At 45.7% G+C, this 25,304-nt stretch overlaps 1 protein-coding gene across 1 annotated transcript in view; it reads left to right on the top strand.

Moving 5' to 3' along the window:
* The window catches only part of LOC147683745 (nicotinamide N-methyltransferase-like), a 68,704-nt gene that overhangs the window by 38,468 nt on the left and 4,932 nt on the right, over positions 1 to 25,304 (top strand). Inside the window, exon 2 of the mRNA XM_086944904.1 lies at positions 15,106 to 15,313. Coding sequence (XP_086801030.1) covers positions 15,106 to 15,313 — 208 coding nt within the window. The remainder of the gene's footprint in view (positions 1 to 15,105; positions 15,314 to 25,304) is intronic.

Genomic DNA, 25,304 nt, shown 5'->3' on the forward strand with positions numbered 1-25,304 from the left:
GTCTCTACTGAATATGTTAGACTTAATTAGGTATGCCAGCTAGCTCAGAGGTAACTAGAAACTTTCTCAAATGAACAGGGAGGAGTTAACTTCCCTGATTAGACAAGAAGGGATTAGCTTCTGACAACCGCATAAACATGACAACTTTGCTCCCTCCAGAATAAGGAGTATATTTCCAGAGTCGTGTGAAAACAATAGATAGCTATTTCACTCAGTCAATGGTGCATGCTTAGTTTCAACAGAGTGCAGAGAAATAGAGAGACGGGCGTTTTCAATAAAAGGTGTTATTTATTGAGCAGTCTTCTTTCTCATGCAAGAGAAGTGGATTGCCACAATTTCAATACTTGTCATAAAGTAAAGTGCGTACAGTAAAAGGAGTATTATGAAATAATACTGTAAAAGCATTGATATGGTTTCTGAGCCATATGATACTTAAAACGGATAAAATATATACAATTATATACAATGATAAAAGTTGACTAAACGTACTCAACTGGTGCTTCTAAATACCCCTACCCCAGTGTACCTAACCTTAGCCTAGTACGTGGGAAGGAGTAAGGGAGTTGCAGTTTAAGTTAAGTTAGTTTTGCGAAGAATCTGAATCAAGAATTCTCTAAGGATCTAATCAGCTCCATACCTTGGTTTTAGAATGAAGGAGGTCTTATATCTCGTTCTCAGGACTCGATCTCCCAGTAACCCGCAAGGGTGACTGGAAACCCTGGAGCTGGATTTTCTCAGCAGGAGAAAAGACAGCGTCTTTCTCAGTGCGTCAAATGGGAGGGACAGCTTCCTTCGGCACTCGCATCAGCTGGGCTTCGGGTAAGTAGATAGCCGCTCTGTTCCAAACCACTGTGTGTTGCTTAAGGCAAACGCTAGTATATTTATACCTGGAAGGTGCCGTGTTTGACGTAAGGTTGGACATAAGACATCAATAAAAGATGTCACCAGGAACTGGCAGTTCTTTCAGGACTCGCAGGAGTTCTAGGACAAATCAAAACAAAAGCAGGGGGAATTCCCGGTATGCTGGAGGTTTGGTATGTCTAAAGAACTCGTTGTACTTTCTAGGAGTCTAAGGAAGTAGCCTTGCCGTATTTGGACTGCTTTGACTATTACTAAATATGGATATGATTCATATGCCTTTATAAGGATAGGAGTTGTTATAACCACATAAGGGCATAAGTCGGGAATATTTAATTAGGGTCCTAGATACGTCCACAACATTCTCTGTTCCCCTCATTTCTCTTTAAGACATCTATCTGGTTCTTAGAGAGATAAGATTCAGCAGATTCTGGGCTTCATGTACGAAAAAATGGCACAGTACTGCGCTGCAAGACATGTTGCTGCGTCAAGCTGCATCATTTTAAACGCACAGGGATGTGTCATATTACCAACAATATAACACATGCATGTGCTTTCCCCTGCGCTGGTACACAAATGGGTGCCGTGCGCCAGCACAGGCACTCTTGTGTCATGTTGTAAGGGAACCTTCATTGCGGGATGATTGTTTTTGTGCAGGAAGGGACACCTTCCTGCGAAAAACAATATTCATCTTGTAGAATTAGGAAAAAACTAGGAGAAATAAAAGAATTTCTTCTCGTTGTACCACTCCTACGCATCCCCTGGGGAGGTGTAGGATTCTGACGCATTCCCAGCTTTACCGAACTCTGTAAATCTGGGAATGTGTCAGGTTCAATGGATGTTGCGTTGTAACACCCATAGCAACACCCAAGGAATGCCCATTTCATGCAGAGTAATGTGTGAAAGGGGTCCATATTTACAAGGCCATACAAAGTCATGCAGGGTGACTTTATTTGGCCTTGATATATGGGCAGGGACACTGCACCGCAGGTGCATCAAAAAAAGTGATACACCGGCGGCGCAATGTCCTTGTAAATGATGCCCTCTGTTTGTATCTCCTTCTGACTCCCACCTTTGCTCATCTCATTGTTTCAAGCCCTCCACGATTCAAGCTCTTTGCTTTGCCAAATTTATACTCTTCCTGTCTGTCTGAAAGAATTCATTATGAATATCCATTCAAGAGTTCACTAATTATCTTAGTACTTATGAAAGCCCCTTGTTCAGTGTAAGAGCAATCCATCTCAATTGTTTAGTTACATGTAAAGTGTGCTGACTCCATTTTGATTATGCTGTGCTGTATAAGCAAGTTAAATAAATTAAGAAGCAAATACCTACATAAATAAACAAAACAAATTACTATGAATTATGTGAGGAATATGCCTCGGCAATGTTGAGCCATTGGTGCTGAATTTGAACAATGTAGAAGAGTCTGGTCTGTTACTGATTTAATGCAGACTCTGGCTGATGGAAGGGGAGAAGAGAGAGGATACTTACTTAAATGGAAATCTATGTCGGGCGTTGCCAAAATAGAGTCCGTGGTGGACGTGTAACTCTGAGCTCCGTATTGGGCCCGATAGTTATCCTGCATTTATCCCCCGCATCCGAGTTATCCACGACCTGAGTTACCACAACTCCCTGTGTCGCCTGTCGGGTGAACATGACTGGCGTGCATGGCTGACCATTTCGACATTAATAACAAAGGTCCTTAGCTGTTGTCATCGCAATGGCGAATGAGACCAGGCCTACCAATTGGGCTCGGCCATGGGCATTTGAGGCAGAATCCCTGGGGCGCCCTGCCAGGCAAGGCGGCTTCTGGACTTACTCCACGGCTTTGGAACAGCCCAGAGCTAGGGACACACCCCAGCCTGTGACCCGGATTGTACTGGACCTGGGGCCGCTGTGGGGGACAGTGAAGAGGGGGGGTTATCAGCCTACCTGCCATCTGTTGAGTGGTCGGCCCCTGGACCCTGCGGTGTTGATGGACTGGGAAGGTGCTCTGAGGAACTGAGGCAGAGATGACACAGGATCTCCTCGAGGAACTCTTCCCTTCTTCGTCGTCACTGGAACTGATGACGCTGGCAGAGGTAAGAACACTGATGGTGTCCCTCTGCCCCACCACCCCTAGCCTGACTAGGCCACTTTGAGGTGGCCTGGACTGACTGTGCAGTTCCTGGGTCCTCCCTGATGCTGCTGGAGGTGGCTGCTACTCCTGAGGGGAGCCTGTCTGTGGTTATCTGCCAGGCTCATCGGCCCTGGGACGACAGCCTGAGCCCCAATTGTAGAGGTTGGTCCGTGGCCCCATGGAAGGCCGCAAGGATCGTCTGAGGGCCAAAAAAATGTTACAGAAAAGGAAGAGAAAAAACTGGAGGAGGTGTGAGCTACTGTACCCCAGTGCACTGAATGCTTCCAAATTTGAATGACTGCCTCAACAACATACATGCCCATGCTTGCAAGCTACCACGAGGAACTGCAGTGGGCACAATAAGAATGCAAAGGTGAGATGACAGAGTGGACTCCTACCTAATCTGGGGTGCAATGGGACCCTTTTTACTTCCATCCCATTCCCTACTGAATGGGGGACAAACCGCAAACTAGCGCAAATTCCCTGTAGCATATGGACTCCTTGGATGCCCAGGAACCCAGACACTGGCTGCTTGACTGCTGTACTCACTTCTGCAGCTGCAGTGCTCCCTCCCATGCATGTCATTGAGGGGACTCCTGGGGAATGTGACCTGTTGTATGAGAGCCTCCCTTGGATGCTAAAGCTGCGCCTCCGAGACACTCCCCTCAGCTATGGGTGATTCCCAAACACGGGGGCAAACACACAGTGTGCCCCCAAAATGAAGTGATACAACCTGCTGTCTTGTGGACACATGAGGGTTTAATGATGACTAATGATGATGAAGCCAAAGTCCAACAAGTCACTGCTACCAGGAGGCACGAGAAACAGCCATTACAATGCAACTAAAACAACGCACTACCATTACAACAAAACCTTTACAACGCAGGATCCATTACAACGCATGCCATTACAATGCATGCCATTACAACACAGCCGCTATTACAATGCATGCCATTACAACGTAAGTGTGGGTAAGTATTTAATTAAATTTTAACCCCTACACCATCCAAAACGTACCCTACTATTATGCCCCCCTGGAGTTAGAATTAACCCTGGGCGAAGCACTACTCTACGCTCACGGAGTTTGCGAAGTTTGCGCAACTTCGCACTACGCGAGCTGCACGTAGCACAGTGCGAACACGCGTAGTGCAGGGTAGCGTAGTGCAGCGGTCATTTTTTGCTTGGTCGCTGTCCTCAACGTCATGTTCGCGACCGCGACCAAGCAAAATGACATCCTGACGAGATTCTCAACGCCGGGAGGTCAGGTTTCTCATTGTGAGTGGTTGCGCATGCTTGCGACCGCTCTCAATGAGAAACTACCAGTTCGCGTTGAGAAAGCTGCCGCTCCAGTAATAATCTACTCGAGCAGCAGAAAACTACAGCTCGCACTGTGCAAGATGCCCTTTTCAATGATTGCACAGTGCCGGATGCTTGTCCGCATTGTGCAATCATTGAAAACGCATCTTGCACAGTGCGAACATGCTACTACGCAGCTCGCGTAGTGCTACGTGAAGTTCGCGAAGTGCACTTCGCGTAGCTTCACGTAGCGCTACTTCCCGAACTACGCCCACCCCTAGTTAGACTATTAATTTTAACCCCTACACTATCCAACACTTACCCTACTATTACACCCCCCTGGAGTTAGAATTGTAATTGTAACACCTACACTATCCAACACTTACACTACTATCACATTCCCATTAATTAAAAAAAAAATACTTACCAATACTTACGTTGTAATGGCATGCGTTGTAATAGCAGCTGCGTTGTAATGGCATGCGTTGTAATGGCATGCGTTGTAATGGATCCTGCGTTGTAAAAGTTTTGTTGTAATGGTATGCGTTGTGAATATATGCATTGTAACGTCATACATCCGGAGGCACAGATCCAAAGGCGGATGCCCCCCATGGACAAGACTCTTTGCAGCCTGCAGCACCAGAAAGAGATGCTCCTTGCCCACTCTGCCAAATTTAACAAGGTTCTCCAAGCCATCCTAGACACTAAAATCTCCTTGGAGACCTGTACAGACTTTGTCACACTGGAGGTCAACTTATTGCGGGCTGATCATCGCAGACTAACGGAGTGAGTGGGTGTGGCTGAGTCCACATTGGCAAAAATGCGGCCTTGCATGCAGGATGTGCAGGAACGTTTGAAGAAGGTGGGAGCTGAGGTTCTCACCCTGCATCACAGGGCGGAAGAGGCAGAGGGCAGGTCGAAATGTAATAACATCAATCTGATGGGACTACCTGAACGATCGGTGGGCCCCAAAAGGAAGCTTTTTCCGGAAGAATGGCTGATGGGCAAAGGTCTGGATGGTAAGGTGCACACCAGGATGACCCCCGCACATGGGCCATCCACGCCCTATCATAGCATGGCTCCTCAATTACCATGATTGCATCTTGTTTTTACATTTCTTTCATACCGAAGGTCACATATCCATGAGAATGCTCAAATTACAGAGCATCCCGACTTCACCATGAAGGTGCAGCAGCAATGAGGGTCGTACTCCTGTTAAACAACGTCTCTGAGAACTGAACCTGAAGTACACGTTTTTTATTCCCTGCTAGGCTACTCGTCGTTGATGAGGATAACATTCCCATCTTTCACTCACCGGAGGACGTGTGGACATGGCTCCACACAACGGATATGCTACCTTCTCCTTCCTCGGAATGGCACGAGGGTGAATGGTTGCTAACCAAACCAAGAAGATGCGGGAAATGCACAAGAGGGTGCGACCATCCAGAGATTAGGCCGCTGAGGAGAGAACACAGGCTGTAGCGGAGGACTCCCTCCAGATCATAAATTCATTTGCCCCTTTCCAAACTGGTCGCCCATCAGAGTAGTTCTCGGACTCAGGCAAATCACTCCCTACCATGATCTGCAAAAGTCAGGGCCCGAAGATCACCCACAGATTGGCAGATGACCTGTGAATGTGCACTCAGGACTGCCACTGCTCAGATGTCAAATTAAACAGGTGCCTCACCTGATGGGCCGGAAGCCGGCAGGTAAGAGGTGGTGTGTATGGGACTGCAGGGCACATATGAACACAAGGCCCACACTGAGGTCTACCCACCAAATATGACCCTTGTCTTTGATTTTGGCACCATGTCACCCCATTGTTTCCAAGTGGACTCTGGCATTGAATATTTATACTTTTCTTGTGCTTTTCTCTTCTTTTTTTCTTAATGTATGGCTGTTGGTGCATAGTTTGTGGGTACTTTTATGGACGGAACTTCTCACGGCAACTGTCCCAGGGGAAACAGTTTTTTGGATATTTTAGATATATGCAGTGTTTACCTGATGCATACATGCCACCTGTGGGGTGAGCCGCAGGGCTATGGGGTTCTCAAAGAATGCATGGCATGACGAGTGACTTACCAGACACCCGTGTACTTCCGTACCGCATAATCCCCTAGAATGTGCACAGTAGGCCACTCCATGCAAGCAATGTCGATGTTATGCCTCTCTTAAATGGAATCAGATACACAAAGCCACGCTCCAAGAAACAGACCACAACATTACTGAATTGCACCAAGCACCATGCAAAGTGAAAGGGACAGATGCATGGCCCTCTTGAGTCTTCCTTCACTAGTGGGATCTGTATTTGGGTGGCCCAGGGGCACCTTACACTTTGGTCACTCAGAGGGTGGACACAGCGGGCGATTTGTGATTTTGGATGTGCAACTAGATGGCGAACCACTCACTCTTGCTGTAATCTATGCACCCAAAAGACAACAGGGTGAATTCTTGGACACCCTCACACCGGTGCTCCTTGGAGACCCCTCTTCCCCTGGACTTTGAGGTAGGTATTTTAATTGTGTCCCAGATGTGATGCTTGATTGCTTCACCCCCCCACTCATAGAGGCAGCCACAAGACGAACCGCACAACACCTTACTCAATAGCTGTCGCGCATGCACCACTTGGATGCATGGCGCCACCTACATCCCTTAGACCATGAGTACTCCTATTATTTGCAGGTCCACAAAGTGCACACCAGAATTGATCTGTTTCTCTGTGCGACCTGACTTGGTGCACGGTTAGCTGAGGTAAGGTACCTGCACACGCCTTATCAGACCACTGCCCCCTATGACTTTTACTATCCGAGGTACTTAGTCAAGTGGCGGCTGCGCTGGACATAAAAAAGCTTTTGACACCTCAAGGTAGGATTACCTTCAGCTGGTCTTCGCCAAAATGGGGTTTGGACTGGGATTCTTGGGATGAATTCACATCATGTACACCAGCCCCACAGCGAGAGTGAAGATGGGACAGGTTATCTCGGACAGGGTGGATATCTGTGGGGGACAAGACAGGGGTGCCTGCTGTTCCCTCTTCTGTTGGCACTGGTCATGAAGCCCCTGGCCTGTCAACTCTGTTGGTGGGCAGAGGAGTGGGGCATCAGGGAGCAGCATGTATGCCACATGATATCACTGTATGCTGATGACAACTTAATTTACCTCCGAGACGTGGATGTGTCGCTCAGCGGTGCCATGTGAATATTGCAACCTTTTGGTGATATCCCTGGGCTGCGCGTGAATTGGGATAAGACCTGCATATGTCCTCTGGAGGACCAGGTGGACCCCATGGGTACCCACCTAAGATGGTGCTATGACACCTTTCAATATCTAGGTATACAAATGTATCATACTAAGAAAGACCTCAAGGAAGGAAATCTGGAGAAGGCAGTTTTCTCCATACGTCAATCCCTATCTTTTTGGTGCTCGCTCCCTTTGTCTCAACCCGGTCAGGGAACGATAACCAAAATGTTGGTTCCCCCTAACTGTTGTATTTATTTGTTGCCCTCCCAATTGTGTTCCCCAGTAGCTTCTTTCGGTAACTGAACGGGTTAATGCACGCAATGATATGGGGCTCAGGACAACATTGGGGTGCTTTTAACACGATACAACACCCATTCAATGAGGGTGGTTTAGGGGCACCCCATTATGAGCTCTATTATGCTACTGTGCAGCTGCAATGGCTGTTGGGGTGGTTATACAACTTAACCCACCATGAAACCATCTTGGTGTGCGCACTGCAGATGGAAGTGTGCACCTACACCTGGCTGACTGATTCTGTACCCCACGCACGACATGTGTTTAGACAAAGGGTGGTAGTGTGCACTTGTTGTCGCAGATACATAAATCCCAAAGGTGCCACCTGATCCACCCTTGATTTGCAGCGGGTCTCCGAACAAACCTTTACAGAAAACAACAAAGTGAGACGTCTGATGGTAAAGCTTTTCTGCCACAAGATACCATTACAAAGTGAGTGGTGGGAGAAGCATTTACTCAATGGGACAGCCGAGGCTTGCCTAACTGTCAAGAGCGGTATGAGGGCCCGAGTGTAGAAAGCACATGTGCACAGCGTTGGAATGTGTGTGCAAATGTGCACGTTGGCCTACTTGCATGCCCTATTCTAAAAGCATACCCCCAAGATGGCTGAGTCACGCACTAGTGTTACAGTGCATGCTATGATGTACTGAGAAGCGAACCAGTGTAGTGGCTTGTCCAGTGGATAGCAATAATTACAATCTACTAAGAGGCATGGGGGCCTCTCCACACACATTTGGAGCATAAAGGTTAGATCGGAAAAGGACAGATAGTGAAGATATTCTGCACATAAACACAAAATTCATTAAACATTTATGCTACTGTATCAAGTTTCTGATAGTATTATATGATATAGAATAATCTTACAATAAATATTGATTTTTTTTTTGAAAAAAAACATTGGTTGTCTTTGACTTCTCTCTCTCGCTAAGATCAATTGTCTAGATCATTAATACATGTATTAACAGCGTATGTTTAGCCATGAGGACCCTTATGTTTGTATAGCACTATACCCAGGTCCTGTGGCTCACCTTGGATTATCCCATGAATTTGTAATGCTCTGAAACAATGAAAGCTGATGGATACTTAATATGGAGTGTTACAACAGAACTAGGACCTGAAACTGGCCAATCAACTTTTCAGTGAAAGAACTCAGTGAAAGAACTCAGCATATGATAGATTTCAGAATCTTTTCTTATATTCTCGTCATTTCAAACCTGCTGGAAGGTATTTCCATAGGTCTACAACCTCTATAAACTGAACTTCATCCGTGACCTCATCCAGTTAAATCAAAGGTTCCGAATTATGGTATGACAGAAATTGTCAGGATTCTTTCTAGTATTCTTTTCTCTACAAGTCGCCAAACCCAGTGGGCGTATATTAGGTAGCTATGACTCCATGATTATGTCGAAAATGCTTCTTCCCTGTTTGTTTAGGGGCAGTAATCCCCCCAAACGCCAAAATATTCCTTTTCAATGCCAACATGTTGTGTCTCATTCAATCACGAAAATTCTTTTTACAGCGACCCCCACCACGTGTGTTATTTTGCAGTGTTAGCACAATGCCTTCTGAGAATCTAGGATGTTTATAGCAAATTGTTAGTTACTAAATGGTCACATTTCTTACTGTTTTCTAATTTAGTGTGACATAGGATGCAGTACTTTCCAACATCTATTTTTAATGGTACTGTTTTCTAAGAATGATTTCATTAATGTTACATGCAGTCTTTAGTCACAGAATAGTTATTGGTGTTATTTTAACATAACATAACAACATAACATTTTTGTTTTGCCTATAACCTTTGGGGACCCTCTTTGTTTTGCTTAACTGAGTTTGTCTTATCTTACTTATTATGTTTTCAGTTCTTTGTTTTTGACTTTCCTAATATGCTACTGACGTCAAGCTAAGGAGATCAGGCAGAGAGTTATCTCATTGAAACCTGCTACCCATATCAATTGGATGGTGGGCCACTCCCAACATTTCAATTTATCACTTTGTATTGTAGCCATTATGTCCTGTTTGCAGAACACAGGGAGTTTTCACTAATTTCAGTAAGTATACCATTGCCAGTTTCAGTTTTGATCAGCAGCGTATCATTCACAGTTTCATTTATGGTTTGCTAGGAAAGCATTGACATTTTCTGTATAACTATTTAGCACATCACAGCAGTTTCCATCAGGCCCATTGAGCACATTTTCACCAGTTACCAATTTGTAAAATTCGCATTTGTAGGTATGTTTCCTTTAGGCATGCTGGTAATTGTCCAATATTTCAAAGTTGCTCTTCATGCTTAGTACAGTACACAAGCTAAAACAATATTGTCAATTTAAATTATGTCCAGTTACTGTGAAATGCTCAGGGATATAGTTTGTTACCAAACCATTCTCAGTTTTCACAATAAGAAATAAGTCTATTATTGACAGATTACATTATACCAGCTTAACACATCGTGCATTTTTTTCCACCGTGCTCAATTAGTATATAATTTTAATTATTCATGATTTAGAACAGCATTGCCAGTTTTCTTTATGACCAGTTGGAACAGCATGGCAAGATTTCCTTACACATATTTTCCACACTATAACCAATTTCAATATTAACCAGTTAGTATTTGATTTGGCATTACACATGTTCTCCTCACAGCTTCCATTATCTTATTCTCGGGGTAAATATGGATGGGAAGAAGCTGGCTTTCAGTTGACTGAAGTAAGACGGTGTCTAACCACAGTCAAACGCAGACCTGGATTGCGGGTTGCAGAAAGCCTCATTACCTCCATTCATGTCCTGTTGGTAAGCACTGGCAATTCTTCTTTGATAAGGATAATAATCACAACACTTGGAAACCTCTTTCAGAAGAGCATTGCCAGAGCAACACAGATGCACTATCAGAACTAATGCTCTAGAGAGTGATGTAGAAAATACTCTTCTTTAGATTTAACACTAGAAAGATAATAGAGCAGTCTTGGTCAAACAATGAACAAATCTCCTCTCAAGATACATTTGTCGCAAGTGCCAGATCGCTTATAGCACTCTAAATTGTATGGGTGCACTATATTCATGGTTTAAATGCACTCACATGTATTTTTATCGTTTGCAGTGTTTCATGATTATTAAGATGCATTTATTCGAGTTATATTAGCATTGAAATGTAGTGTGCACATTTAAGTAGGCCTTTGTATGTATTAAAGAAATTTATAATTCCTGTATGTGTAATATGCAGGTTGAAATTATACTTGTGTAATGTATTTGTATTTAGTATAAGTTGACTGAATTGTAGGCCCAAACTGTAGGTTGTTTTGAGTTTCATTTCTCCTTGGTTGCTCAAGAATTGTAATTAAATGAATCCTTAGTGTGCTCGAAGATAGTATGTTCTTATCCTACTGCAGGTGCCGGAATTTGCCCTTGTTATTCTTAGATGTAAGGAGATACTCGGAATGTCTTTGAAGAAGTCTGGGAGGCAAAAATGGAGGACGCTTTTATGTCTGGCCTCTCTGGGAACCAAGGACACTAGAAAATAATTAATTTAATTAAAGGCTTCTGTGGAAACTAACTGAAGGATGGTGCCAATGATTACGACGTATTGTGGGTTGAACATTGTCTTTTTGTATGGTGCGCAGGGACAGATTAGGGAAACTTCTGCCCATTTCGTAGGAGAAGGAGCATCTTAGAGCGAGCGCCATAGCTTTAAGACCCATTTGACGTGAGGATTTCTTAGGAAGTCAACACGTGCTTTCACCTTTGGGATAGGATATTGGGGAAATAGGTTGGACTCTCATTTAGAGCAGAGTAGGGAAAGATACTTTTGTTTTTCTCTCAAATGAAAAGGGAATTGGACTCAGCTTCTATCCTTTGTTGAATTTTGATTCTGGAGTTCATTATATTATGCCACTTATGCCGAATGATTTATATACGTAGACTTGGCTCTGTATTCATTTCTATGTATCTATATACCCTGATATTGACGTGTGTTTATATTCAATTATTTTTGGCCTTATAACCAAAACTGGAATTCGGAGTCTGTTGTCCTATAAAGCATGTCTAATTGAAAGTATAATATTGAATTGTTTTACTCCCTCCACACTTTTTAGCAGGCAATAAAAGACCATCTGCCTTGAACTTAGTAGGGAAGGTAAGGAGCAAATTTAGCGTCACCACATGGATGAAGTCATGCTGCTGTGGGTGCACATTTGAACCATATTAATCCTTCAAACCAGTTTGTAGAAATGAAACATTTCTAAACCCCTTCCCAAAGTTATATCAACAATTCCCAACACATTTACTTTTGCCAGAAAGCCCCCCTAATATTTACAACTGAAATGGGCAATAAGATTTGGCATCTGATTCACCATGTTCCTAACATGAAATACAGATTTGGACCATTTACTAGTGAAAATTAAAGATATGAATATACTTGGAGAGGCTGAGCCCATCTGGTCTCTTCATATATGTATTTGATTAGGTATATGAAGAGACCAGATGGGCTCTGCCTCTCCAAGTAGTTTGATATCCTTAATTTTCACTAGTAAATGGTCCAAATCTTAGGTATGGGGATTTCCATATATTGAACCTTGATATAAAGCTAGACAAGTCGGTATAGATTGGATGTAAAAAAAGGAGTGTAGAGAAAAAGGCCATGGGAGAGGATGGAGCACGGCAAGGAAGGTTATCAGCTTTTACCAATCAACCAGAAGGTTACCTGTTTATAAGATGGCAATTGAGGAGGAGTTTCTTGAGTGAGCTTTCCACATCTGAGTTGCAAGGGAGTATGAATCAAATAATTACTTTTGCAAGAGTTACACATAACCTATGAAATGTTGTCTGAAACTATTTAAGGAAGGATTATCCAGTGTAATTCCAAGTGGACCATATTCAGGCCTGATATAAAGAATGACCAATGGGAACATAAATGAGAATCACTTAGCTTGACTGGATGTAAGTTTATCTCATAGAGGTATTTTGACAATCTAGCATGGATTTGGTCCTTCTGGATCTACGCTATAATTCACTAATGTATGACTTTCTCTCTCTACTTACAATATGCATTACATCATTTGCATAAACCAATAGACAATGAGGCATAGAAGCAATGATTGGAATATCAGCAGACACATTTACTAGCTTCTCATACAGATTGAATACAGTGGGCCCGATTCACAGAACTAACTTAAGACAAAATCCTAAACTTACTACTTATGGTATTCACAGAAGTTATGATTTTGTCTTAAGTTTGTCTTAAGACAAACTTAAGACAGACTTAAGACAGACTTAAGACAAACTTAAGACAGACTTGTCTTAAGTCTGTCTTAAATCTGTCTTAAGTCTGTCTTAAGTTTGTCTTAAGACAAACTTAAGACAAAATCCTAAATTCTGTGAATACCATAAGTAGTAAGTTTAGGATTTTGTCTTAAGTTAGTTCTGTGAATCGGGCCCATAGATCATATGCATAGAGATGACTAGCATGCAGCCTTGGTTAGCCATGGTAGTAACACGTACTGATTCAGTTATCAGGGACCATTTGTCATAAGAAATAAGTTGAGGTTTTCAGAAACCTGACAGCTTGAGCTATAGCTTGCTTCACCCAGAGATACAAAGAAATAACATGCAAATGTGTTTATAATGAAACTTTTTTTTTTTAAATATTCAGTTGCTATTATACCCATTATTTGTCATTTTTAAAGCATGAGTTTAAACATGCACACTTACCCCTAATGTAAGTCTTAACGGGGTAATCGCCCACCTGACTGGGATCACTGATATAGATGCCCCAAGGCTAGACGGCAGCAGGGTGCCCGCAATTATGTTTGCAGACGACACCCTGCTGCTGTCAAAATCCCCGATGCGGATACAACGTGTTTTGCATGGTTTTGTGGAATTTTGTGGCGAAAGGGGGCTGGAGATGAATGCCCTTAAGACTAAATTCATGATTTTCAGCCCCCCGGCCACAACTCGCCCCAACCCAACCATAGGCACAATGAGGCTCGAGAGGATGCACACATTCGAGTACCTGGGGGTGACAATTAATGAAAATATGACCTGGGATACGCACAGAACAAAAGCTAATCTTAAATTGGTGCAGTTAACGGGTGGCATCTCCAGGATAATAAATAGATCGACCCTCAAACTTCTCGGTCCATTGCTCGAAATTTATAAAATTCAGGCGAGGGGGGCAGTCACATATGGCGGGGAATTGTGGGGGCACATATCCAGCCAAGACTTGATCATTACAGAAAACAAGTTCATCAGACAGCTGACAGCCCTACCCCCAAGCACTCCTCTCCTCCCTCTCAGATTTGATTTGGGCCTTAGATCCATTGACGAGGAATTGGGCCTAAAACCACTAACATTCTGGCGACGACTCTGGAGCACTCTAGAGCTCTTGATTTATAGGAAAGAACTGAAAGAGATTTTGAGCTTACCAAATTTGGCGAATATTCCCTGGCTTAAATACATACAAAAGGAATGCGAAAGTTTGGGAAGGCCAGAATTATGGCAAACCCTGAAAACGTTTGTAGTAAGGTCTCACGCAAATGTTTAACAAAGGAATATTACGATTTAAAATTAAACACCTTATTAGGGAATTTGCGGCTAGGGATTTTAACAAACACATTTATTCAATTCAAAGACTCTTATTATTTGGAGCAAGCCCTTGACAGAATCTGCCCTGTATTGACCAGGAAGTTATTCTTGCAGTGGAGGTATGGTACTCTCCCCCTTAGAGCATTTACAATTACCTGGTGTCAGCTCTCCTCAATTAAGCAATGCCCTGCATGTTTATACCAGTTGGAAAATGAATTACATGTTGCTATGCCTATCAAAAATCTAGAAAGTATTGGCTTGTTCCCCTTTTTAAAAACCCAGGCTTTAGGCACTGCATCCCGGCTTACAGAACCCTCAAGTCGGTTCTATCACCCCCTATTGTATTTGCGATAGCTAAATTCTTAACAGCGATTTGGCACAAGCGCACCTGCCATATCCTGAACTCTGATACGCATTTGGTACAGGCATTTTAAAAATCATAGTATAGACCAGCACAAATCAGAAGGGATTGTAATTGGTTTTATCTATTATAACAAATGTGTTTAAACATAAATTAGAAGTCTGATTTTTATCTTGCACCAGCACTTTGAATTTGTACCATAACATGATAATCGGAGTGATTTTTATAATCTCTGTTTTATGAATATGTATTATTCTTGTTTGTTTTAACTTTTGGTGCATATCTTTTATGGTCCAAGTGATCGAAATAAAGATAGAAATGAATGATGTAAGTCTTAACATGTTGCTCATTTCTTTTATAGGATCTGTGAAGGGAGACACACTGGTCTTATATGGGGTTTTCGTAACTAATCATCTGCTTTTCCCAACATGTGCATACTTCAAGGAGATCACTATCATGGAGTGTTTAGACACCAACCTGCAATATATAGATAACTGGCTTAAAAATCAACCAAAAGCATTTAACTGGACCCAGTGCTTCAAATCTATTCAAGAAAATGAGGAAGAGAGGTATGAAATATACTGTTTAGTCATCCATCACATTATAAGGATCATTTCCCACTATTATGCCTGTTTTTATTGTTACATTCCAATACTACACTGGTTTAATCTAAGAAATACTGTCTATCAACATCTAGTGGGGGCTTTGAAACTGTACTGCATGTCTTAATCGTTTTGAAAACGTATTTTACTAATTTTTAACATCTTACACATCACATCCGTAAGCACAAGTTCCCAACCCCACTGTTGTATGCCATGGACTGAGAAGGTGCGTGCAATCCTGCTTATCCAATGAACTCTGGGAATCCTAAAGTTCTTTTTTTTTTTTTTAACAACGAGGGGAACAGAAGAGGACGATATTTAATAGGGTCCAGTGTACATGTCCTAAACTAGAGCAAACAGCAGAATACAAAGTTCCCCAAGGAAAGTGTGACAGAGTGGAGAAAAGAGTTGGTATTACAAGTACCGTGACTGGAAGGGTTCCCTTGTCGGAACTTAGAGAGCCTCACACACCCAGAGTATTAGGTGTGAAACACACCCTGACTGGAGGGTGTCCAGTGTCATCATCGACTCACTGCCCCTCGACAGACCGGCGCTGCAATGTCTGACAGAGTACCCAAAGGCACTCTTTTGGCGGGGTTCTTTTGTTCCTTGCCGATGGTGGGTGTGAGTGAGGATGAAAGAAAGTGTAGTCGGTGCAAACGTGAGTGAAGGTTAAAAAGGGTAAACAGTCCACACTGACTTTTATTAACATGGCTGATTCCCTGGTTAAAAGGGGTGAGAGGGGAGCTAGAGACCGTATAGGTGTACAGAACACTAACTCAACTCCCTGGTGTGGTCAACATGTTTCTCGCCATCCGGCGATTCGTCAGGACCTCAATAAAGTACTACACAAAAACACATATGAATTAGATGCTCATTCACTTTGAAGAATCACCCTGACCAGGTGCCGTGAGCGTGAGGGGTAGGTGTCCCGCTGATCCAGCACCTGATTGAAGGTTCATCTAACCTAACAGCGCTGGCCTCACGGGAGTATGCTGCGAGGCCCTAATCAATTCCCTTAGGGTCGCCTAAATAGAGCAGGACCCCGTGGCCCTCTTTTCCTCCGACCCAGAGAGGTTGTATTTGCCTTCTTCAAAGTGAATGAGCATCTAATTCATATGTGTTTTTGTGTAGTACTTTGTTGAGGTCCTGACGAATCGCCGGATGGCGAGAAACATGTTGACCACACCAGGGGGTTGAGTTAGTGTTCTGTACACCTATACGGTCTCTAGCTCCCCTCTCACCCCTTTTAACCAGGGAATCAGCCATGTTAATAAAAGTCAGTGTGGACTGTTTACCCTTTTTAACCTTCACTCACGTTTGCACCGACTACACTTTCTTTCATTCTCACTCACACCCACCATCGGCAAGGAACAAAAGAACCCCGCCAAAAGAGTGCCTTTGGGTACTCCGTCAGACATTGCAGCGCCGGTCTGTCGAGGGGGAGTGAGTCGATGATGACACTGGACACCCTCCAGTCAGGGTGTGTTTCACACCTAATACTCTAGGTGTGTGAGGCTCCCTAAGTTCCGACAAGGGAACCCTTCCAGTCACGGTATTTGTAATACCAACTCTTTTCTCCACTCTGTCACACTTTCCCTGGGGAACTTTGTATTCTGCTGTTTGCTCTAATCCTACAGTTCTAACATGGTGACACTGCCTAATAATGAAACAAAGCAATGAACAGTAATTAAGAGTCCTGCCAAAGGGAGAGGGAGAATGACATGATATGTGATGCAATGTAAGTGCGGGGAGGTGTCCCTGGGGATACATGCAGTCATGGAATTTGCTTGTGGCAAGTTAGTAGGGAATGTGGGTGAGCAAGTGTAGGCCAATTCATACTGTGTGGGGGCCCTCATTGGCGCTCAAGAGACACCACACCACAAGATGCCAGATGTTACTTAACCCTCTTCTCCCACAAAGTGGGATGTCAACCAATATGAGGATCCAGGCCTCAGTCCAACTCCTGGGTTGCAATCCCCTGTTAGACTCCTGCTATAGCGCAACTCCCTCACAGCCAGCTCATTTGCAAAGTTCCATCACCCACGAGTGTACAGTGGAGCTGCCAGAAGACTTCCATACAAGTGGAATTTGGTGCTGACAAGTATGAGCACCAAGCCTATACATTTGTTTGTAACTGTAGCTGCCTTAAGGCAGGTGAACCATCCCAGCAGGAATGCCCCTGGAGAGCCTATAAACTGCCTCCCCATTGCTGTTGATATTATTGTTTCCACCCCTGTCCAGAATGGTTAGATGACTGGGCAATCCCATACCATATGCAGATATATGTCAATATATTCACCACATCTAGGGCAAGTGTGCTCTGCTAACCCCTTCACAGCTGGGCAAATTCCCCTGCTGTGCTGGGGGGCAGGGGGGCGCGCACAGCGCCCCGTGCTCATGACGAGCTGAGCGCGTCATGAGCCATGGTGGTCGTGTGCTCATGACGAGCTGAGCTTGTCATGACCACACCCGTTTCTTTAGAACGCTCGTGCAGCAGGGGAATTTGCCCAGCATACGAGCGTTCTAACGGTCATGACGAGCTCAGCTCGTCATGAGCACACGAGCACCGTGGCTCGTCATGAGACACGAAGGTGCTAATGTGATAAAATTGGATCCATTTGAAACGCTCATTGTGGGACCCTAGTGGTGTGATTCTGACTATACTTGTCCAGTATGTGTCAGTGATGGGTTTCCCCATTGTTTGCTCCCAGTGATCTCTTAGGGCCCAAGCCCAAAATTAGCCTAGTCCTGTGGAACCCTATAGAAAAGTGACATCACATGATGCCTCCTGGGGAATCTCACAAATGCACTGCAGCCCCTGTGCATCTGGGGCTTCGGCAGTCCTGCCCGTCACCATTGTTTGATGTTCCTTGTCAGTGCCCCATGAAACAAAAAACACTAGCGGGAATGTCGTATTGCTCTCAGATGCACTGAAAATCCACTATCACAGCATTAACAGAAAGGTTGTCTGCTGTTGTCAGATTTAACTCCAGCAAGTTTCTAAGTCTGTTCCAATTGCCACCATGTGGTATGGCAAGCATGTGCCATGTCGGGAGCTCCCTGGCATACAGTACCCTGGTCTGCGTCTGCTGAAGTGCCCTCTTTCAAACATATAGCTACCTGGTTATCAGAAGCCCTCCTCCAGGCCCACCTGGAAAGCCCGACAAGGTCAGCAGCAGTCTTGCCATCTCTCTCTCTCTCTGGGGTGAACCTTGAGGCTATCATCTCAACAATCCCCCTGTCATAAATTGGGTTTCTTGTTGGCACCCTGTCTAAGCAGGAACCACAGTATGGGTAAGCCACAAGCACACTGTAGATTAACCTGTGCTCCCTCCCTGGTAGCTTGGCACAGAGCACTCAGGCTTAACTTAAGAGGGAATGTACAACGTATTTGTGCAACACTTGAAACAGTAAAGCAGGGAAAGCACCACACAAAAAGATACCAAACCTGGTTATAATACTAGAGCTTAATTTAATGAAGAGAACAAGACCAAAATGACTAATATCCAATAAGCAGAACCGGAGTTATGACTCTGGAATGAATAGCTGAAATGTTGTGCTCAAAAGCATGAAGTGCCAACTGAAGCTATCTGGGTGCGCGATAACCGTGAGCGCAAAATCCGTTCCGCTTGCGGATTTCGTGGATTTTCGGTAAATCCGCAATCCGCGAACTCCCGCGAATTTACCGAAAATCCGCGAATCCGCGAGCAGCGGATATGGGGGGCAAACGTTCAAGCCTTCAAGCTTGAAGTTGTAACTATTTTAGGATGGCGCCGGCAAGCTGCCAGCGCCATCCTAAAATAGTTACTAAGTTAGCTTCAACAGGAAGCACTAATAGATAAAATAAGCACCTGCTTTATTTTATCTATTAGTGCTTCCTGATGAAGCTAATTTAGTAACTATTTTAGGATGGCGCTGGCAGCTTGCCAGCGCCATCCTAAAATAGTTACAGGATGATGGGCACTGGCAGCTCACTCAAGGGACCCCTGCGCTCTTCGGTGTGATGGCAAAGTTAATCAGCCCCCCAAAAAATGAGCGTTTTGTCGAGGCTGGGCAGGTGTGCGTTCACCCCATATCTATCGTCGAAAATTAGCTATGATGCTTGATGGAGGCCTTTGCATAATTGACTTTCACGAGCTCAATCCCTGTGCAGTTCCTGTGACCACGAGCTTCTCTGATCCGTGCCTGTCCTTTTATACACACAAGAGGCATGTGAACTCGCATATAAAAATCCGCAAAATCTGCGAATCCGCAAATTCGCGGATTTTGCGGATCCGTGAATACGCAAATCCGCAAATTCGCGGATTGTGGATCCGCGAAATCCGCCCATGCTTACTGCGCTAGAACGGGTCAAATCCAAAAGTTCAGGGTGACGACAATGGCGTGCAGGTCGGATACAGTAACCAGCTTTGGCCCTATGCAAACTACCTTGGTTGCAGATACAGGGTGCAGGTGAGGTGATGGGTAGTCGACGGTCCATAAAGGAAGACAATGCAGCATTTTCAAGCCGTGCAATGGTGATGATGCATAGGGAATGAAGTCGATCTGCCATGCAGTCTGCGATGCGCCATTGTCAATCCTCGCAATGGCGGTGATGCGTCTGCAGTGGAAGTGATTGACAGGTTCAGAGTACTCGCTCCAATAGCAATGAGTGGATTCCGCTGGAGCAGCACTTCAAATCAACTTCCAAGGATCCAGGACTGGGTTGACGCCGCTTGGCAGGGCAGACTCATGGAAGGCACAGTCCAGGTGCTTTAGCAGTTAAGTTGGAAGTCATTTATGTCCGCAAGACTTGAATCAGGAGGCAAGCCAGCAAGTCTTTGGAGTCACTCTGATTCTTGGTTCAAGTGATATGGGTCCAGTCCTTATCACCCAGGCAAGGAGGGCAGCAGGTCAGCACAGCAAGGAAGCAGTTCTTCCAGAGCACTGTCCAGCATAGTGGCAGTCCTTCAACAGCACAGCAGTCCTCTTTCCTGGAAGAGTATCCACAGGTCCAGAAGTGCACCGAAGCGGTAGAGTCGAAAGTCCAGTCCTTATATCCACTGGCGCCTTTGAAGTGAAATGGACTTAAAGGAAGGGCTTTAAGGTGCACAGAGGCCTTCCCTTCCTGCCTTGGCTCTGGCCTCACTACAGGGGGTATGCAGCCCTTTGTGTATGGACAGGACAAAGGCTATTCAGGTGTAAGTGTGAAGCTGTGCCTAGCTCCAACTTCCCATCCTGCCCAGGATGGCCCATCAGGTGGCACCTAAGCTTTAAGCCCCCTTTGTGTGTGCTGTCTAGAGTTGGACGGAAAATTATGCTACGCTCGCGTAAATTATGCAACTACGCGCTACGCGCATTGCACATAGCACAGTGCAAAAACACGTAGCGTAGCATAGTTGGCATTTTTTGCTCGCTCGCGGTCCTCAACATCAAGTAGGCGACCGCGAGTGAGCAAAATGACATCCCAGTGAGACTTTTTCCTCGTTTGTGTTCAGCAACATGAAGTTGCTGATCGCGAGCGTGGAAAATAAACCTCCCAGCGAGATTCTCAACACGGGGAGGTCAGGTTTCTCAGTGCAAGTGGTCGCATATGCTCACGACCGCTGGCCATGAGAAACTATCAGTTTGCTTTGAGAAAGCTGCCGCTCGAGTAAAAACTACTCGAGCGGCAGAAAACGACCACTTGCACTGTGCAAGATGACATTTGCAATGATTGTACAGTTCCCACTGTGAGTGCAACGCTAAATATTACAGCTGGAAAGTCGGGTACTACCAACACCCTACCTGCAGTTTTTCCAGAGCCACCTGTTTCCCTCCATTGCCCAATATAAGTTGGATGAGCAACACATCAATAGTTAGAAACACTGTTCGTGTATTGATATGGGGAGTGCTGTAAAGTAGTAGAGTATCTTGGAAGGATTATCATCTCAAACAATGCTATTTAGAACATAACTGACAAGGGCAGCATCAGCCAGAATCTAACTGAGAGTCACAAAGAAGCCACCACTACCAGGACATTCCCAACTAAGAGTTGTTCCAGTGTGCAGGGGATATGGACACCCAGATACTTTATTGTGTCCGACGCCCATGTCAGTGAGTGCCTTACGCCAGTGGGCATGAGGCTCCCTGTGCAAATGCCAAGGGGAAAGCCACAGGACTTCTCCCAGTTGACCCCTCAATCCCAAAAGGCACCCAAATTGTTCCAGGGCTCCAATCCTCCTTCATGTAGAGTAACATATCATCGGCACAAAGGGACAGGTAAATGGAGACCCCAAAAATCCTAAAACTATGGTAATATATAACCCATCTTAGTGTATTAGTCAATGGCTCCAGCGTTATCACAAACAACACTGGCAACAGTGTACAACCGTGTCTGGAGTCACGCCCCACCAGGTAAGTGGCTGCTACTTTGCAGCCTTTTTTCACCCAGGCTACTGGGTTAGAGTAAAGCAATTTGTCCAATGGATAAACACACTGCGCAGATCTATGCTCGCCATCACCACATATAGGAAACCCCCACAACAATGTGTAAAAGGCTTTCTAAATATCTTTGGACAATGTCAGGGCCCATTGCAGCAGTATGGCGGAGCTTTCAACGATATGCATCAACTGCTGTACATTCTGAAAGGTTTTACATGTACCGATGAACCCCACCTCATCCAGGTGTATCAGCGTATGTATTCTGGGCACCAGACTGGCTGTCAAGATGCCACTGAGAATTTTATAGTCCACATTCAGTGGGAGAGGGGCCTGTATGACCTGACCTCCTCAATGTGCCTTCCAGGTTTGAGCACTGATGTTACTAGTGCCTCCTGTATTCTACTCAGAATTTCTCTCTTATCCCTGGCGGCGATCTACAGTTTAGTCAGGCGAGGGACTAGGCGGTCCACATAAGCTGCATAGAACTCCACCGGGGGTGCTTCCGTATCTGGCACCCTCCCCTGCTCCATATCCCGGATCGCTCCCGCACTTCCTGCTTTGACATAGCCTTGCACCGCGGCTGTCTGTCTCTGTTAGCCAGTGTTCCAGAAAAAAGTTCATCATTAGGTTTAGAGAAATCTGGTACTATCTCATTTGATCAATGACATGGTGTGACAGGTTACACTCATCAAAAACATGATGACAGCAATGTGCAAACAAACGAGGAAAATGGAAAGGGGCGACCACTCGGTCCCCCGAACGTATGGTTGGGTGCCTCGATCCCCCCGGAAAACCATTTTGGGCGGGAGGCGTGGCTCGGCTGGTATGCCCGAAGTGGCGTAGCCGGGTCACGCCCTTTCCCGCCCAGGAGGGGTTGTCCTAGACACCCGCACGGAAGACCACACCCAGTAGGCGTACTGGAGGAGGGTCCCCGCCCTCCCGCAGATGGATAAATAGAGCGGGAATCCGAAAAAGCGTCCTCTTGTTCCTGTGCTCTGAAGGCTGCACCAACTCGTTGCTCGTGAGCCCTCGACGGAACAAGCGGCAATTTTGAGAACTTGTAATCTTGTTGTTTCTCTTTCAGTGATTTGGAGTACGAAGGATCCAGGACCTCGTTGATCAACTAGAGCATAGTACTCGAAGCCATGGCCGGCAAGAAAGCAGGAAAGAGCTCCGAGATGGAGAAGGTATTGCGCCACTTGTCGAACCAAATGGCGAGCATGGACCGAAAGCTCGGAAAAGTTGACTCGATCGGCCGGGGTTTGGCCGAAGTTAAGAAACAGTTAGCGGCCCAGAACAGCTCAGGCCGCCCTAAAAAGGTAATAGGCCCGGCCTTGCCGGGAGTCGTCCCTGAGGGTAGGGGGAAGCGTTTTAAGAGGAGGGCGGTTTCTGGGGAAGATCCGGTTCCCGAGGTACCCCCATTCGCCCCCATTACACCGGCGGTCAGCCCGGTACCAAACCCAGATATAGGTTTACCAATCCCGGTTGTAATTACCCCTGTTAATGACGAGGAGATGCCCCCGGAACTGGCCATCCAGTTAGCGGCAGTGCTGCCCTGGCTCAAGAAGAAAGCGGGGGGCAGTGGCCGCGGGAGACCCGGCCGAGGAAGCTAGACTAATAATCGAGCAGTTACGGCAGTCGAGAGAGGCCGCGACGGCGAATGTTCCTCTTGTTCCTTCACAGGTGGCGCCGGGAGGACCTGCTGTTAGCTGGGAAAAGGCGGCAGACACGACGGTCGAACCTGGTAAGCACACATTGCCAATGGCAGGGGAGGGGTCATTACCTTCAAGGCGCGAAAGGGTGGCCCAGCACATCCCTGAAGCCACAAAGGAACTGATATGGGGGGAGAAATATGTGAATATGTTTTCATTGTTGACTGACCATCGCGAGATGGAATATGCAAAATCCCAGAAGGATTTATGGCACCCCAGTGTATGGCGGGCCAAGATGGCGGAATTTAGGGTCGATGAGACTGTAGCAAATTGGGTAAAGGCCTTTTCGATATTTACGGCAGTAATGGGGGAATGAAAACCAGAAGTCATGACCGAGTTGACCTGTTATCAGAATAGGATTATGGATTTTTATACCATGTATGAGGGGGACGAGTGGAAAGGATACGATATGAAATTTTGAAAAGCGAAAGAGTTTGATGCAACTTTGACCTGGGATTGCCTCGAATCGGTGTCATGGCACAAGCAGCTCTTGCCTGGGGCAGCAGGTACGTCCTCGCCGGGCGGGAGCGGGTCAGGGTCAGCCCGCCAAAAGCCCGCGGTGCCCTTTCGAGCGGGCGCCGGTGGGGAATATCAGCCCAAGACCGGCGGGAATGGCGGCAAGCGGGGGGTTTGTTGGGGCTTCAATAGAGGCAACTGTAGCAGGCCCCAGGGAACATGTAGGTTCCGGCATGCGTGTGCGGGCTGTGGGAACTCCTCACACCCGGAGAGTAGCTGTAGATCAAAAAACAGCGGAACGGGAGGAAAAGGGGGGACTAAGCAAGAGTGAGGTGGTACTTTGTAACCGGTTGCCTACACCTGTCGATATCATGGCACTGACTCCTTGGTTGAAGAAATACCCTGATCATGTATCCGCCGGGGTGTTGAGGAATAGATTCCTATATGGCTTCAACATCCCCGCGGGGGATTTTCGGGGGGACTCTTTTTGTAAAAATCAGTTATCTGTCCAACATACCCCAAGTGTAGCTGCAAGAAAAATTTCCAAAGAAGTCAGCTTGGGGTGGGTGGCAGGGCCTTTTCATCGCCCGCCGGTGGCGGATTTCGTGTGTTCCCCGCTAGGGGTGGTCCCAAAGAAAGACCCGGGGGAGTTTAGACTCATTCACAACTTGTCTGCCCCAAAAGGTTCTTCGGTGAACGAAGCCATTGACCCGGATATTTGTTCGGTGCGGTACGCATCATTTGACGATGCCGTGGCTATGTTAAATCACCTGGGCCCCGGAGCGCTGATGGCGAAATCAGACATCGAATCGGCATTCCGGTTGCTCTCGGTACACCCACGAGATCAGCGATTGCTAGGTTTTGCTTTTCAGGGGTGTTATTACATGGATAAATGCATGCCTATGGGTTGCTCCATTTCTTGTGCCTATTTTGAAATGTTCAGCTGTTTTTTAGCGTGGGTATTCACCGAGGCCACAGGGCATAGGCATGTTATGCACTATCTGGATGACTTCCTGTTCTTGGGAGCAGCCGGCGATACGAAATGTGCGCAGGCGCTGCAGGACTTCTGCATCCTCATGCGGGATTTCAGAGTCCCATTGGCACCAGGTAAGACGGTTGGACCATCTACTTCACTGGAGTTTCTGGGAATTGAGCTCGATTCTGTGGAGGGATGTTTCCATTTACCGATGGAAAAGGTGGCCAAGTATAGAGCTTCCTTGACACAATGCCTGGGCAAGGAGAAAGTGACCCTGCACCAGTTTTAGCAAACAGTGGGTCAGCTTAACTTTGCCTTGAGGGTGATACCAATGGCCCACCCCTTCTCACGCTCTATTGCGCAAGCTATGGTTGGTCTCAAGGAGGGACAACACCGTACGAGACTGTCG

The sequence above is a fragment of the Lissotriton vulgaris genome, chromosome 11 (genome assembly GCF_964263255.1).
Source record: "Lissotriton vulgaris chromosome 11, aLisVul1.2, whole genome shotgun sequence".
NCBI classification, from domain to species: Eukaryota; Metazoa; Chordata; class Amphibia; order Caudata; family Salamandridae; genus Lissotriton; species Lissotriton vulgaris.